The sequence below is a fragment of the Neofelis nebulosa genome, chromosome 14 (assembly GCF_028018385.1).
Source record: "Neofelis nebulosa isolate mNeoNeb1 chromosome 14, mNeoNeb1.pri, whole genome shotgun sequence".
NCBI classification, from domain to species: Eukaryota; Metazoa; Chordata; class Mammalia; order Carnivora; family Felidae; genus Neofelis; species Neofelis nebulosa.
The window spans coordinates 51,650,188-51,667,014 of NC_080795.1; the positions used below are offsets into that span (position 1 = coordinate 51,650,188).

The 16,827-nt window shown below is 38.2% G+C and overlaps 1 protein-coding gene across 3 annotated transcripts in view; it reads left to right on the forward strand.

Annotated features, from left to right (window-relative positions):
- The window catches only part of OXR1 (oxidation resistance 1), a 445,487-nt gene that overhangs the window by 100,481 nt on the left and 328,179 nt on the right, over positions 1 to 16,827 (forward strand). For 2 of the 3 annotated variants that reach the window (XM_058698817.1, XM_058698822.1), the window contains exon 1: positions 1,757 to 1,839. The exons of the other annotated variant lie outside the window; for it this stretch is intronic. In XM_058698817.1, the coding sequence (XP_058554800.1) occupies positions 1,772 to 1,839 (68 nt within the window). In that variant the 5' untranslated portion in view covers positions 1,757 to 1,771. Of the gene's footprint in view, positions 1 to 1,756; positions 1,840 to 16,827 lie in introns of those variants that run through there. 3 annotated transcript variants of the gene reach the window in all.

A 16,827-nucleotide genomic window follows, 5' to 3' on the forward strand; every position in this document is an offset into this window, starting at 1 on the left:
CTTTATAGACAAAATGCATAGAAGTAATACATGACTGCCCAAGATCGCACAAGTAGTGTCTGAGATGTGATTTGGACCTTAGTGGTCTCCATGCAGGACCCACAGTCATAATCGAATCTCTATATGGCCTCATTATCCAGTTTATTACCCACGAGAGAAGCAAACTCATTTATTGTATGGTGAATGCATGCAGCAGATACTGCAGATTGGCTTATTTGATACATACTCTACTCCCATTCTAGCATATCCTCCTGTACATGGAGGCTGGAAATTCAAAAAGCCCCTTTTTAAGACTCTCTTACAGCTGGAGTTCTACTCAGGCCCTGGGCTCTTCCAGGCAGATCCAGTTGTTTAAGACTTGGAGCATATGGAAGTGACATGCACGGGCAGCAGAGGCCTTTGGTTCTTTGGTTCTTTGCTAATCCGGTCTTTGGCATCATAGCTGCTGAGCAGTGGGTCGCAGCAGCAGCAAGATTTTTTCTAGAACATTCTTATGTTGTGGTTGAGAACTTTTGTAACTACTTATACCCTGTAATAAAATTCTTTCTACTTAAGCTAGTTATATTGCATTCCTTGTGAACAAGAACCCTAGTTAATGCAGAGCGCTTCAAGCCTGTAAAGGGATTAAAGATCTTTCCAACCTTTGTGTCCCTCCAGTACTGGAAAATTGACTAGAGGAAATACATTTCTCCAATATTAGAAAGTTGGACTAGAAACCCCATTTCAAGTTTATCTGATTTTTAATATCAAGAACCAGAATGTGGCACACAGGAGATTCTTCATATATTTCATTAAGCCAGTCTTTCAATACAGATTATCTCTTCTTCTCTGAGTTAGCCAATGAAAAAACATTGCATTTCTGGGAAATGATGTGTCTCTTATTAAACAAAATAATTGACAGAGGCTCGAGGAATAATCAATCTAAACAATTAAGAAGGGTTCCCCAAAGCATTGCTTGTGATGTTAATACCCTCAATCTTAGAGAAGCAATAATGGAGATTTTTCTCATTCTCCTCTTGCCCTTGTATTTCTTCTTCTCTCCCACCTGCACCATGTCTAAGTCTTAACAGAAAGGTGAATGGGACAGCCTAGGAGGCATCCCTGGTGGTGAACAGTCACTGAGAAGGGTAGGATGACCTTGAGACAGTGAGTTTGCAGGTGTGGCTAAAGTGAGAGAAGGGCAGAGTAATGGAGAAGATAAGGTTGGAGAGAGGAGCTTAGAGCCATGGAGATATTCTTCTACTGTGTGGATAGGCTTATAGGTTTTAGTGGATTTTTTAAAAAGGCTCTTTTAACAAGATGATTATGAATTGATAAATCAGATGATTGGAGGTGGGAAAGAGACAGAAGGGAGAAAAATATGAAGCTATTTCAGTAACCTAGCAATGAGGAATAAACACCTGAAACATACAGCTAGAAATGGGAAGTTCAGGAGTCAGTAGAGGGTTACTGGTCCAAATTAGGAGAATATTGTAGAAGCTGAGTCCAAAAAAGAAAAAAAAAAAGACAAAAATAGTCATTAATGCCATGCTGCAAAAATATAAATAAGAATAAAGACATATAAACTACCGGATTTGGAGATTAGCCACCCTTGAAGCATAATTTCAAATACATGTAAGGCAGGGGATGCAGTCGTACATGCATTCTTTCCCGTCGTTGTTTGCCACTGAGAGTTTGCAGCTGAAGTTACCAGCACTGAATCCCCAAAAGCTGCGGAGAATTCCACAGCCGCTCTCTCTCTCCATCTAGACATGATTACATTTTCCAGCCGATGCTAGGAAGAGCCCTTTGCTACTGTTCTCATGGGGTCTACGAAAGGAAGTCATTCTTTAGAGATTGGTAGGTGTTTCTCTGAGGTTATTGAACTAGGTTTTACTTGTTTTTTTTTTTTCTTCTTAAGAATCTTTTAAAAAATGATATTGTAAAGGCATTGGAATATTTAGCAGATAATGAAAAAACCCAGGGGTTGTAAGTAGAACTCAAAATAGCATTTTCTTTTTCCACATGGAGAATTTTAAAAATAAAAAAAAAAAGCATTTTAAGTCTAAGGTTGCATCTCTTTTAGAATTTAATTTCAGTTAGATTATTGGAGGGCACATGCTATAGACAAATCATGTAAGTGCACTCAATTTCCCAAGTAATGAGATTGCTCAGAAAGTGTTCATTATGATCAAGCACTTAAGTAGCAGGCATCAGATCAGTACGAAGCTGGTGACTTCAGGGACTCTAAATTCATTTATGATAACGCCTTATTTATCTTAAGATAATTTATTTTGCAACCTTTCCCATCCTAGAATCCATTTAGGACCAGAAATCAATTTAAAAATTTTTACATCCTAAAATAGGTAGAGAAATATCTATTGCCCATTTGTTTTCCATGGATAAACCCCTCAGGCAAATATCACTTTGACTGTAGATCCAATAGTAGAAAGCTTAGACTGTGGCTTTCCAGACCATAACAAACGAGAAGCAGCAAATTGCAAGGGAGAGAAAGAGGCGATAGTGGCAAACAGTTGAGTTCATGAGGTAAAAGCTAGGAGTTTCACCTTAAGAGTGGGTGAGAATAAATATAATCCTTATTTCTCCAGTTTCAGGAAAAACTATTCAAAGGCCCAGATGTAAATAAAATACTTGGCTTACCCTGTAGCAAGTGCTGGAACAATAATGTCCCCACCCTATGCTTATGGATATGGGTCAGTCCTTCAAACACATGCCGTCCTTGCTCTTGACCTTATACTATTGTGCCATGTATTACCATTGGGATTCATGAATTTAAACTCTGTATTTTTTTAAAAAAAATTTAATGTTTTATTTATTTTTGAGAGAGTGCAGTGGGGGAGGGACAGAGAAAGAGGAGGATCTGAAGCAGAGTATGAGCCAAGAGCAGCAAGCCCCACGTGGGGCTCAAACTCAGGAACTGCAAGATCATGACCTGAGCTGAAGTCAGCCGCTCAACCATCTGAGCCACCCAGGCTTCCTAAGACTTCAAACTCTTTAAGTTGAACTTCAGTTGCACAGCATCTAAAACAACTATCATTTTACTTCCTTACACCTTGAGGTTCATAGTTTCCTATTGTTAAAAGGTAAACTGAGGGAAACTAAAATTTTTCGAGAATTTATTTGAGCTTACATGGATTGAAATGGGGCACACCAAAGGTAGGTAGGAGCACTCACCAACAGGAGCTGTGGATAAGGTTTTTATAGAGAAGATGCTGAAACAAAGCAAAACCAGTATTTGGCCATACCTTAAGCAGTTACTTTATTTGAGAAAGTCTAATTGGCAGTTTATGATCGATTGCTCTTAAGTTTTCTTTCTTGGATTTCAGTGCATGGACTTTGGCTTTAGGTTTTGGTTTATGGATATAGGTTACCAAGGTATTAGAGCCATTTCAGTCTGAGGCCTCTAAGTCACTTGCAGGCAGTTGGTTGGACTAAAGGATCTCTTTTTGATCATTTGATCTTTCGGAGCCCCTTAAAATCCTCTCTGTAGGAGACAACCTTGTCCCTATGACTCTACATTTTGTATAAGAAGGGGAAATCAGTGTTATTAAATTGAAGGTAACATTTAACTTAATGTTTGCCATTAACTTGTTGCTGGGTTTGCCTTTGAAAACAACGTAGAAATGTAAATGTTATGAAGTCTGAGATTTCAAAATAATTGGAGTTGAGGAGAGTGAATGGAGATACAGATGAAACAAGATTGGCCATGAGTTGATAATTATTGAAGATGTGTGATGAGTTGATAATTGTTACATCAGGTGGGTTCATTATTCCTCTACTCTTTTATGTATATGACACTTTTCATAATTAAAATTTTTTTTAAATGCGGATATTATATTTGATGAAAAGTAATTTAACATTTTGCCCTGTATCTGATTTTGCCAGGGTTAATATCCAAAGTGAAATTTGTGGTATGCATTGCTAAGAGTTTATGTAGATGGTATTATGCATATGGTAGTATAAATAAATAGTAAACCATTTTCATTAAAATGATGTCAGTGTTTCATGACCAAGGCATACACTCCTTGACTTGAATCATGAGGGAAAAATGTGTTTCTTCTTTAAAATATTTTTTGACCGGAGCACCTGGGTGGCTCAGTCGGTTGGGCGTCCGACTTCGGCTCACGTCATGATCTCACGGTCCGTGAGTTCGAGCCCCACGTCAGGCTCTGTGTTGACAGCTCAGAGCCTGGAGCCTGTTTCAGATTCTGTGTCTCCCTTTCTCTCTGACTTCCCCCATTCATGCTCTGTCTCTCTCTGTCTCAAAAATGAATAAACGTTAAAAAAAATTCTGGGGCGCCTGGGTGGCGCAGTCGGTTAAGCATCCGACTTCAGCCAGGTCACGATCTTGCGGTCCGTGAGTTCGAGCCCCGCATCAGGCTCTGGGCTGATGGCTCGGAGCCTGGAGCCTGTTTCTGATTCTGTGTCTCCCTCTCTCTCTGCCCCTCCCCTGTTCATGCTCTGTCTCTCTCTGTCCCAAAATAAATAAAAAACGTTGAAAAAAAAAATTTAAAATATTTTTTGACTAGTGAATAGTGAGATGTAACAAATAAAAACATGTGCTCTACTTAAAATGAGATTTCAAGTCTGTGCCGCTTTATTTTTTTTCATATACTGTAACAGATATTCTTTATCATAGTTGATTTCCTATGAAGTAGAACTACATTTGTGCATTCTTTTGAGATCTATGAACTTAGAATTTTTTTTTTAAAAAAAAAAGCAGTATTATTGTTTTTAGATCCCTGATTGTTTTCTTTCTTTTTTAGTGTTTTCCCAAGTGCTAGTTTCTTTCTGATGTTAAAGTGATACATTTACAAAAGAGAAAGTTTTAAATATCGAAAATGCTAAAGAAGGAAAGTGTCACCTGCAAATCTCTAATGCAGAAATAGCAAACATTGAGGGCATTGGCACCTTTGCACTATTCCTTAGCACTACTCCAGAGGCAGGGAGACATCAGCAGTGATGATCATATCGGACTCCAAAGGACCCCCAGCCTCGACAAAAGACTTCCTGGCCCCAGGCATGACATTTAAACGGCAGAGGTGCAGGATCTTGAAAAGAAATAGGGCAGTGAGCACTATTCCTGTGTACGATACTCATCGAAGGCAGTGGGTCCCCAGGGTGCTCTGTTGTCACATAAGATCTCAGGACTTTTGAATAACCAGTGGATGTCTAGTCTCAGTAATGAATGACAGTGAATTTCACTGCACAAAAGTCTTCTTGCACATAGGAAATTCTTGTTTCACATCTGTGTTTGCTAGAGGATGATCTCATTCACCCTGGTAGAGGACAAAGGAAGAGGATAGGGTTGGTGAAAAGGATTCACGAGCTCAGTTTTGATGATGTTGAGTTTGAGGTGTCTTTAACATATCTAAGTGCAGTCGAAAAAGGTAAGCATTGGGGCGCCCGGGTGGCTCGGTCGGCTAAGCGTCCGGCTTCGGCTCAGGTCATGATCTCACGGTCCGTGAGTTCGAGCCCCGCATCGGGCTCTGTGCTGACAGCTCAGAGCCTGGAGCCTGCTTCAGATTCTGTGTCTCCCTCTCTCTCTGCCCCTCCCCTGTTCATGCTCTGTCTCTCTCTGTCTCAAAAATAAATAAACATTAAAAAAAAATTTAAAAAAAAAAGAAAAAGGTAAGCATTGACTTGGGTTAGTGATGAGAGGAGGACTTTTCCTAGCTGAGATACAGCATAAGCGAGGTCACATAGGAAAGAGATGAGAGTAACTGTTACTAGAGCTTAAGGATCTGTTGAATGTTCACATTGATGAGTAAGTAAAGTGGTAAGTAGTACCAAAATATGTAAAACATGGTATGACTTGATATGCTATGCAGTGATACCTTAGAGATACAGTGGTGGTCATCTTGATTTCTCATCATTTAAAAAAAAAACGGTAACAAAGGGCACTGCGTATTCTTTAACCAAGGCGCTATAGAAAGATTGTTTCAAACACTTCTTCTAGCCTAGTCATAACCCTAAACTAGTTTAAGTGTATTATAGAAGACATGGACAAATGGAGGGGTATTTTCTGGAAAGATAACTATGACTTGATATTTCTTTTTTTTCAACTTTTTTTTTTTTTTTTTTTTTTTTTTGGGACAGAGAGAGACAGAGCACGAACGGGGGAGGGGCAGAGAGAGAGGGAGACACAGAATCAGAAACAGGCTCCAGGCTCCGAGCCATCAGCCCAGAGCCTGACGCGGGGCTCGAACTCACGGAGCGCGAGATCGTGACCTGGCTGAAGTCGGACGCTTAACCGACTGCGCCACCCAGGCGCCCCTTGATATTTCTTTAAAAAAATGTTTTTTAATGTTTATTTATTTTTGAGAGAGACAGAGGCATAATGCGAGTGGAGTAGGGGCAGAGAGAGAGGGAGACACAGAATCGGAAACAGGCTCCAGTCTCTGAGCTATCAGCACAGAGCCCGACACGGGGCTTAAACTCACGAGCCGTGAGATCATGACCTGAGCTGAAGTCGGATGCTCAACCCACTGAGCCACCCAGGCGCCCCTGACTTGATATTTCTTTACAAGGTAGGGTTATCACCCAATAGATGTGAAATTCAAATCACATTAAATCTAAACAGAAACAGTATTCATACTGCCACAGCCTTAAAACAATGCACTCAGGTCCCTTGTGAACCATATTGTTCCTGACATAGGACCTGGGGGATCTTCTGCTGTTTCCTCCCCCTTCCTATGTCTCCACTTAATTTAGGTCTTATTTTCCTTTCTGAATCAAGGCTTCCATACGGTTTCTGTTTCTGTACTCTGACATAATGAGTTGATTACCTTAAATCTTTTCATCATTAACAGTCTGTACCTATAACTCAAGCTGATCTCACAAATGTTAAGATAAAGAGAAAACAGAAGAAATGGTATGGATGAACATTAATTTATCTATTCTCACTATTAGAGACCTAATTCAAAATAAATTTTCTTATAAATTGATAACATCATCTTTGCATATCATAAGCTACTTGGGATTATTATTCATTATTTAGTTTACTATAGCATAATTGGGCCTGGCTAGCCCCACAATACAGTTAGGGATTATAATCTGGCCACCAACTCATAGCAGTGCTTTGATTTTTCATTCAAAATACTAATTTGTATAATTTTATAAAAGTGCATATTACATATTATATAATCTGTTTTTAAACAGCCTATGTAAAACAATAGATACGAAAGACTATATTATATCTAAATCGTTGAAAATCTCTAACACTTAAATGTTACCAAAATAAAAATTGGGATACTTCTTTATTCCACCTTCCCTCTTCTTGAAAGTGTTCATGAGTCATGAAATATATAATGTAGGGTGGATTAAAAATAGCTATATTTTTATGTATGTGGCATATATATGCAATAGAATATTATTCAGCCATAAAAAGAATGACATCTTGACATTTGCAACATGACTGGAGCTGGAGAGAATAATGCTAAGAGAAAACAAGTCAGTCAGAGAAAGACAAATACCATATGATTGCACTCATATGTGGAATTTCAGAAACAAAACAAATGAGCAAAGGAAAAAAAGAGAGAGAAGCAAACCAAGAAACAGATTCAGCTATAGAGAACAAACTGATGGTTACCAGAGGGGAGGTGTGTGCGAGGATGGGTGAAATACGTGATGGGGATTAAGGAGTACACTTGTTATGATGAGCTGTGGGTGGTATATGGAATTACTAAACTATTATATTAAACACCTGAAACTGGGATTAAAATTGAAAACTTAATTAACAGGTAAGAAAAAATAGCCGTATTTCAGATTTATGATCAGAAACATAGCATGGAGGTATAGAAACTTTGAAAAGAAATGTAGGAACTTTAAACATATAACTATTATAGTCAATTATGTATATATATACGTATATATACATAGAACAATATATTTATAGAACAATATAATTATCTTTACATATATGTTTTTGCTATCAAATTATACTAAGTGCTTGACATGAATAATATATTGTTAGCATTGGGATTTCATATTCCTGTATATTGTATGCTATCAGAACCACAGTAAATTATTAGCCAAGGAAAAAAGCATCACTTTAATATTCTTTAGATACTTTTAGCTAGTTCAGTTTAAAGTACATTTTAAGGGGTGCCTGGGTGGCTCAGTCAGTGAAATGTCAACTTCAGCTCTGGTCATGATCTTGAGGTTCGTGAGTTTGAGACCCACGTCAGGTTCACAGAGCCTGCTTGGGATCCTTTGTCTCCCTCTCTCTCTGCCCCTCCCCCCCCCTCAAAAATACATTTAAAACACTTAAAAATAAACTACGTTTTCATAAACTAGTAGAATATACATTTTAGGAAAATGGTAGAAAATCTTTTTTTTTTTAAAGAAACCCCTACCTGAAATAGCAGACCATAATTATTCTAATGATTTACTATCCATCAGATGATTAAATGACCAATGACAGTGCATTTTGAGACACACTATTTTATTCTAAGAATTGAGTAGGGAAGGAACATATTTCTAACAAGTGACACATAGCCACCTACAAATCATGACATGTTGCTACTTCTAAAATAGGAAATCTTTAAAATCAGAGGACAACTTAAAAGGTCATGTTTATGGCTTACATAAATGGGGGAAGAAAAGGTGGAAGAAAACAATTGCTTACAAAATTAAAATCATATGCTTGACATATGACCCAGAATCACTACTCCTAGGTAAGCACTCAAGAGAAATTAAAACCAATATTCACACAGACACCTGTATGAGGATGTTTATAACAGTTTTTTTCATAATCACTGGAAATTGGAAGCTCTATCTTTCAGCTGGTGCATGGATAAGCCAATGTCATATAGCTATACAGTGGAACACTACTGGTCAATAAAAATGAAGGAACTGTTGACATTAGCGACATCATAAGTGAATCTTAAGCATGTTTTATTAAGGAAAAGAAACCGGACTAAAGAAGCTACATATTGTATGATTCTCCTTGTTTGACATTCTGGAAAAAGCATAGGGATGGAGAAAAGATGAGTGGTTTCCAGGACTTTGGGGAAGGATTAGTGGTTGAATAAAAGGGGTGCACAAGGGAATTCTTAAGGTGATGAAACTGTTCTGCATACTCGAGTGGGGGATATATGACTCCATGCATTTATCAAAGTCCATAGAAATGTGTATCACAAATGTGAACATCAGTGCATGCAAGTACATTTTTAAAAAGATGAACCAGGATGTCAAGGGATCTTTGGATGGAATGGAATGCAGACTGACAAATAAATCTTCCCTTTTTTGGTAAGTATATGACATGACCTTACAGAAGGTAGTAAGGAAAAAAGTAGCTTACCTAAATAACACTAAAAAACGCTGTTGTGGTTGGATATTATAAAGCCAGAAACAAAAAGAACTGTATATGAGCACTATATTCTAGTTGGCAAATTTGTTTTTCATAAGAGTACCTGTTAGCAATTCTGAAATTATATGCATTATGTGTATATGCAAATTTCAGATACTGGGGACCAGGTTTATTGCTATCAGAGAAATGTTACAAAGAGGCAAGGGGGTGCATATGTCTCTTCCATGACTTGTTTTCATTTTCCTGGTATATATACCCAGAAGGAAGATTACTAGGTTGCACGGTAGTTCAGCTTTTAGTTTTTTGAGGCACATCCGTACTGTTGTCCATTGCGGCTGAACAGTTTACACTTACACCAACTCTGCAAAGTGTTCCCATTTCTCCCACATCCTTGCTAACTCTTGTTGATGATTGCCATTCTTACAATATGAGACGATACCTCGTCATCGTTTTGTTTGAAATTCCCGATGATTAGTGATGTTGAGCACATTTTCATGTTCCTCTTGGTCACTTGGATATCTTTGGGAAAATGTTGGCTCCTCTGTCCATTTTTAAATCAGAATTTTAAAATTAAGTTGTAATACAGGTATCTAAGAGGGTAAACGTAACTTCTCTTCCCTGCCGATACATCACTCTTCAGTGATTCGTATTCTCTAAAATTATTCCCTATACATGCATATCTGGGAAACTTTTGTCTCATTTTCTCTAATATTTCAGCTTAATGCTTCCCTCACTAAATAGTCACATTCAAATTGGAATACTGTGTTTCACCTTTGTCCCTGTTGTCTTTATTGGCACCTGCCATAATGACTTTGGTGCCTCAAAGGCCACCCGAAAATACTAAAATGTTTTGAAGTTTAAGTGAAAGCAACTACCAATTACATATTAAGCCTCCTAAATAACCCTGACTCAGTTTCCCCATCTCTGACATTGATACAATTATTCCAAAATTATCCTAGTACACTTCATTGTGTTCATGTGGGGATTAGATGAGTAAAGAGTTGGCAAATATAAAAGACTCTGTCTCTGTACTTTTTATTGTATTTAATGATACAGCTGTGATAGTAGCAATCCCCATTTCATCATCATTATTTCATCTAGTTACTGGCTGTTTACCTGGCTGGGAACAATTGAAATAAAAATGAGTGTTACAGCTCATTTTGGACTTCATAATCTGCTGCATCTACCTCATCCAGTGTATCAGTTTTTAAATTCATGATTCAGAAAAGGGTGCTACAGTGATATATGTGAATTGTTAATGAACATTATTGAAAATAGCATTTCACTATCCCAAAAAGAAGCTTTTCGGAAGTATCAGACACTCATGAGGACTGTGATTAGAAACCCTATTTTTCTTCTCCTAGTATTTCATTTGATTCAGGTGCTGATGCAAAAGGGAATGAACTCACCCAACTAAAAATGGAGTAAAAATGAAATAAATTACATCATTTTAGGACTCCAAATATATGTGATGTCTTATGTAATGTAGCCATGAAACACAAAGTAGAGAAACAGAGTGCGTAGAGGAATATGAGTGCCCAGCTGCCAGTTGACAATGCCCTGCTAATATCCACAGCAGAGAGGAACAATAAAAATTAATGAATCGTGATCCTTTTTATAATTCTTTCAAATAAGTATAATTTTCTGTATCCTAAGTAAGACAAGCCTGTTTTGATTATATGTTCCTAGAGGAGAGTTTGAGTGTTGTCCTGATGTGAAATGTGAGGTAAATTGCAAATACACTTCTATTAGCTAGTAGGCATTTGTAACTAAAGAAGTCAGAATAGATTTTTTTTAAGTACAGTAAAACCTTGGTTTGCAAGCATAAATTGTTCTGGAAATATGCTTGTAATCCAAAGGACTTGTATAACCAAAGTGAATTTCCCCATAAGAAATAATGGAAACTCAGATGATTCGTTCCACAACTGAAAAATATTCATAGATGAGTAAAAACATGTGGATCTTGAGAAACTGAACAGAAGACCATGGGGGAAGGGAAGGGGGAGAAAATAGATACAAACAGAGAGGGAGGGAGGCAAACCACAAGAGACTATTAAATACAGAGAACAAACTAAGAGTGAACGGGGTTGGGGGAGGGGGAAAATGTGTGGTGGACATTGAGGAGGCACTTGTTGGGATGAGCACTGGGTGTTGTATGTAAGCCAATCTGACAATAAATTATATTCATAAAAAATAAGAAATATATTCATACAAAAATGATTATAGTATTGTATTATAATACAAAATAGTAAAATATAAAATATAAAGAAAAATAAACAAATTAACCTGTACTTACCTTTGAAAACCTTCGAGGCTAGTGTGGGGGAGACAAGAGAGAGCAGGGTTATTGTGTAGGACGACTTTCACTATCACTAACGGAATCACTGCTATCTGTTGGCTCAATAGAATCTTTTCCTTTTTGTGCACCTTTAACAAGGAATATTTCTCCAGTGATCTAGAATGAAGCAAAGCATTCCTAAGCTTACTTTTGTATGGAAAAGCAAAGGACTGTCTATAGGTGCTTTGAAGTGGCAAAAAATACACCAGTGCCAGTTGTGGGCGCCTTCCAACATTCTGAAAAATCACTGATTTCTGCCGAACACCGTGGCCTGAGACCGAGCATTTGAGCATGGGAGACAATCACCCACAGTCCTGCAGCAAGAGAGAGAAACAAAAACCATTGGCTCAGTTGTGATCATGTGACATTTGGCATCCCGTACTACTCATTGCAAGACGTTGCTCGTTTATCAAGTGAAAATTTATTAAAAATGTTCGCTCCCTCTTGCAGAACATTTGCAGAACAAGTTACTCACAATCCAAGCTAATTGTGAAATGGAAATATAAACAGATCCTTTAATTTTCTATTATTTACTACGTAGGCTATCAGGATTTTCAATTATGATCAAATGTCTGTGGTTAGACACGTCTGCCAATTTTGTGGCCTGGCCTGCCAGGTAGGTGTTTTCTCTCAACGCGCTGGAAAGTGCTCCTGATCCCTACTATGATCCCCTGTGAGTTCAGTGCCTAATTTTCTTATTATTATATTTCAAATGAGATACAATTTCTAACTTTATGTCTCATTTCAAGAGTATTTAGGAAATCAACAGGTCTTTATAAACCTTTACAAAAGTTTTGAGAGGATGTTATAATCTGTTTTACTCTTGAGGAAAATTAGGATCAGACTTGTGAAGGCATTTGCCCAGGATCACGCAGGAGGGCACAAAGTTAGGGGAGACGTGCGGATTTGTCTGGATATCGGAACCCCCAATTTTCCACTGTGTCAAAGTGTGTATCATGTCACTTGCAGCCTCCTTTGCCCACGAAACATGAGCAACTGTCAGTAGCAATGGTCTTTATACAGAATAGAATCTCTCAGAATCCCTAGTATGTTATGTGATTTCCAGGCCTGATACAACTTGTAGCATACTTGATTAACACAGAAACCGAGACGAACATCAAACCCTATGTTTCCCAGCTTATTAGACCCACCTTCCAACTATAGTAACTATAAGCATGGGGGTTATTTCTTTTATACATGGCTTCTTAGCTGTATCTCACTGTAGTACTACAGATATTTTATGTTCTTCACTAATCTACTCAACAAAACAGCGGGAAGAATACCTACCTCACAGGATGTTTGTGAAAATTATGTGAAATAGCCTGTGTAAAAGACTTAGAACAGAACCTGCACATAGAACACACTCAACAGATAATATCTATTATTATTCTGTCAGAAGTTCTTATTTGGCTATTATATTTGTTTATCAGTCACTGTATCACCATGTGTCAGAATACGTATACCCTAGTTATCCAGAATGTTACATATCACAGAAAGTACTGCTCCTTGTCATCGTTTTTCTTTGGAGATTTTATTTCTTACTCATTTGGTTAACACTTCATGACTTAGAGATTATTTTCTTTAACAAGCACTTATAAGAATTGACTATGCCAGAAACTGTTCTAAGCATTTTATGAATATTAACCCAGGTAATCCTCACAAAACTCTATGAGAAAGAGTATCGGTCAGTCAACATTTGTTCAGGAGATCAGTCAAAATAAGCATTATGGCATACAGGGTCTTTTGTAGGAATTAGATCTTATGCAGTTGTGGGGGGGGGGGGCAGCGGGAGACGTGAAGTTCCATAAGAAATGTGAGGATCAGGGAAGTCACCTGGCAATCAATCTTAGAAGCCAAGTATGTGTAGCAACTGAAGTGACAACATGTAGGGGAGCTCATGGGGAGGTCTGTGCCAAGCTGTGGCCTCTTGGAGTTTCCACCTCTGTGGGTGTTCGGTCAGGTGCCTGCTGGCCGAGGCTGCCGTTGGTCAGTGGCATTACAAGTAGGGAGGAATTGCTGGGCAGGGGGTAAGGAAAAGTCAGGACAAGCTGGAACTGAGGCATCTCTGTATCTGTCCATCATCACGTCTGACCACAGTGACTTTCAGACGTTGCCGTTGCTGCTTTCCTTCCACTCTGTGCATCTCTGGCATGTTTCTCATTTGACCTGAGTGATCCGGAACAATACAGGGATGGAGGTTCTGGGAAATGCACTTCCTGCCTCAGCCAGGTTGACACAGCTCAGTCCAGCATATAGGCAATTGCCATTATCATCCTTATTATACAAATGAGGAAATGGAGGCACAAAGAAATCAAATTATGTTGCCCAGCGTCACACAGCTAGTGAGTGGCAGAATCAGGTTTGGTCCCAGGCAGTCTGGTTCTGATTCCAGATTGCAAACTCTGGACTCCCGTGCTTTGTTCCCTCTGTGATAAAATAGGGTTCTGGAGAAAAATCTCAATCTCAATGTATTTTTCCCTTGTTTCGAGTCTCCTTGTTTCTGGCTAATCAAGAAAATTCATTACCAGGCAGTTATATAAAGCAATGGTATGTGTTGTGTTCATTCTGTTCTATTTTTGTCAATACCCTGTACACTTCAGTTTTTCTCACAAATAATCTGTATTTTGCCCTTTCAAGACTCACTTTTTTTCTGAATCAATTCTTGATTATTATTAGCTTTCCGGCCACTTTGATTTTTTTAACTCTGCATCTCTTAGCAGTTGCATGTTTGCACTATTTTAATGATCGTTGAGATTTATGTTATTTGTACTTACCCCCATCATCAATGTGTGCACGTTCCATCTTCCTAAACATACTGCAACATCCTTAAATCAGGAATATTGCCTACTTTCCCTAATGTCATCATCAAAGTGTGAATAGTACATACTTAGAAGTTCTTTTTATTAAATGCCAAATATTCCTGGTGTAAATAAAGGAGATTTCCTTTGAATGACTGGAAAACATGTTCATGTTGAATAACACTACTTTTTTTTTTAAAGCTATTTAATTATTTACTTATTTATTTTGAGAGAAAGTGTGAGCGGGGGCAGGGGAGAGACAGAATCTCAAGCAGGCTCTGCGCTGCCATTGTAGAGCCTGATGTGGGGCTTGAACTGACAAATTGAGATTATGACCAGAACTGAGACCAAGAGTTGGGTGCTTAGCCGACTGAGCCACCTAGGCACCCCAAAACTACTTTCTACATATGTATGACAAAGCTATCAGGTTTAATTCTAACTGGGTTTTATTCAGGTTTTATGGATACCTTCTAAAAAATACCTTCAAAAGAGAATGAAATAGAATTAAAAATTTTTGGACTGAAAGAATCCCAGTACTTCTCCAACAGTAACAAAAATATTCCTTTTAAGTCAGTTTTCTCTTTTTATAAGAGTATTAAAATATTCACAAATAACATTTAAAACAAAGTTAATGTTTATTTTTGAGAGAGAGGGTGAGACAGAGTGTGAGCAGAGGAGGGGAAGAGAGAGAGGGAGACAGAATCTGGAACAGGCTCCAGGCTCTGAGCTGTCAGCACAGAGCCCGATGTGGGTCTCAAACTGAAGAACTGTGAGATCATGACCTGAGCTGAAGTTGGATGCTTAACCGACTGAGCTACCCAGGCGACCCTCACAATAACATTTTTAAACTTATTTTCAAAATTAACACAACTTGGTCTTGTATTATGATTTTATAACTAGAGTTGGCAGATTAATTTAGTGACTGATATACTGAATCTTCCTTTTTAGAATAGGAAAATGCATAAGATTTAAATTTGTTGCATTACGAAATGAAAATTCTATAATAAAATATCTCCATAAGAAGGTTCCACTCAGAATCACTCTTAGAGACAGAATATCTCATTTTGATATGTAAATAAAGCATTCTCAAACTTATCATGATCCTGTTGAATGGATTTTTGACAGATAGATACAAGTAGGGTATATGTTTTGGAGGATTAAAAGATCCTTTTTATTTCTTAATTTAATCGCTTAGTAGCTACTAAAAAATTTCAATGTGTTAGCATGTATTATGGTGAAAGTAAATTTAAGGAAGTGAAAAGTTAAAGACAGATGGAAAGTCAAACATTTAAATATATTTTTACTTAAAACTATCTAGCAAATGAGAACTTTGATGATTCTGTTCTTGTCAATGAAAACTGGAAAAAGCCATTCATTATCATATAAATAAAAGCTAACCAGAAATAACTCCTCTGCCCGTTGTATGTACTCAGAAACATGACTTAAAGAAATGACTTAAAGATGAATTATTTGAAAGAGAAAGCAGTTTATCTCTTTCTGTCCAAACTGGACAAATAATTTTGTTTCTTGGAGTGAGTTAAACTTCTCTCTTAAGAGTTGGTAATGATAATAAAATCAAAGCAATGAGAAAACACTTACTGAATGCTTTCTTGTGCCAGGCAGTGTGCTTACCACTAATAATTACACTATAAGGTAGTTAGTATTATTATCTCCGTTTTACAAATAAGGTGATTTAGGTTTCAAGAGGGCAGTGCTACTTGGCCAATGAATGGCGAAGCAAGGATTTGAGCTTGGGTGGTTGATTTCCAGAGCTCAAAGTTTAAACCACAATGTTGTCCTGATAGTCTAACAACCACAATATGGCAGATAGCAAACATGGCCAAATCCTTCATTTCTTCCTGTATCCGTGCCCTACATGAGGTGACTTTTCAGCTTCTCCACATCAGTTAAATCTGGGGGCACCTGGGTGGTTCATTCAGTTGAGCATCCGACTCTTGATTTCAGTTCAGGCCATGATCCCAGGGTTGGGGTCTGCACTAAGCATGGAGATTGCTTGGGATTCTCTCTTTCTCTCCCTCCCCCTCTCTTGCTCCCCCTCTGCCCCTATCCCTGGCCCACCCGCATGCACATGTGCTTTCTCTCTATCAAACAAACAAACAAACAAAACTGTGAGGTCCGTTTCCCCTTCCCTTGAATCTGAGAAGACCTTATGACTTGGCTTCAGTGAACAGAAGTGACTGTGCAAGTTCAAAGGCTAATCTGCAAGAACCTTCACATGCTTCCACTCATGACCTCTCTCCAGACACCATGCTAACCTGCTGGAGGGTGAGAGAATAGGGTCTGGGCCTGCGTCATTGCGGTCGTCCCAGACACAGGCACGGGGATGTGAGAGAGTACAGAAACGATAAGCAAAACCA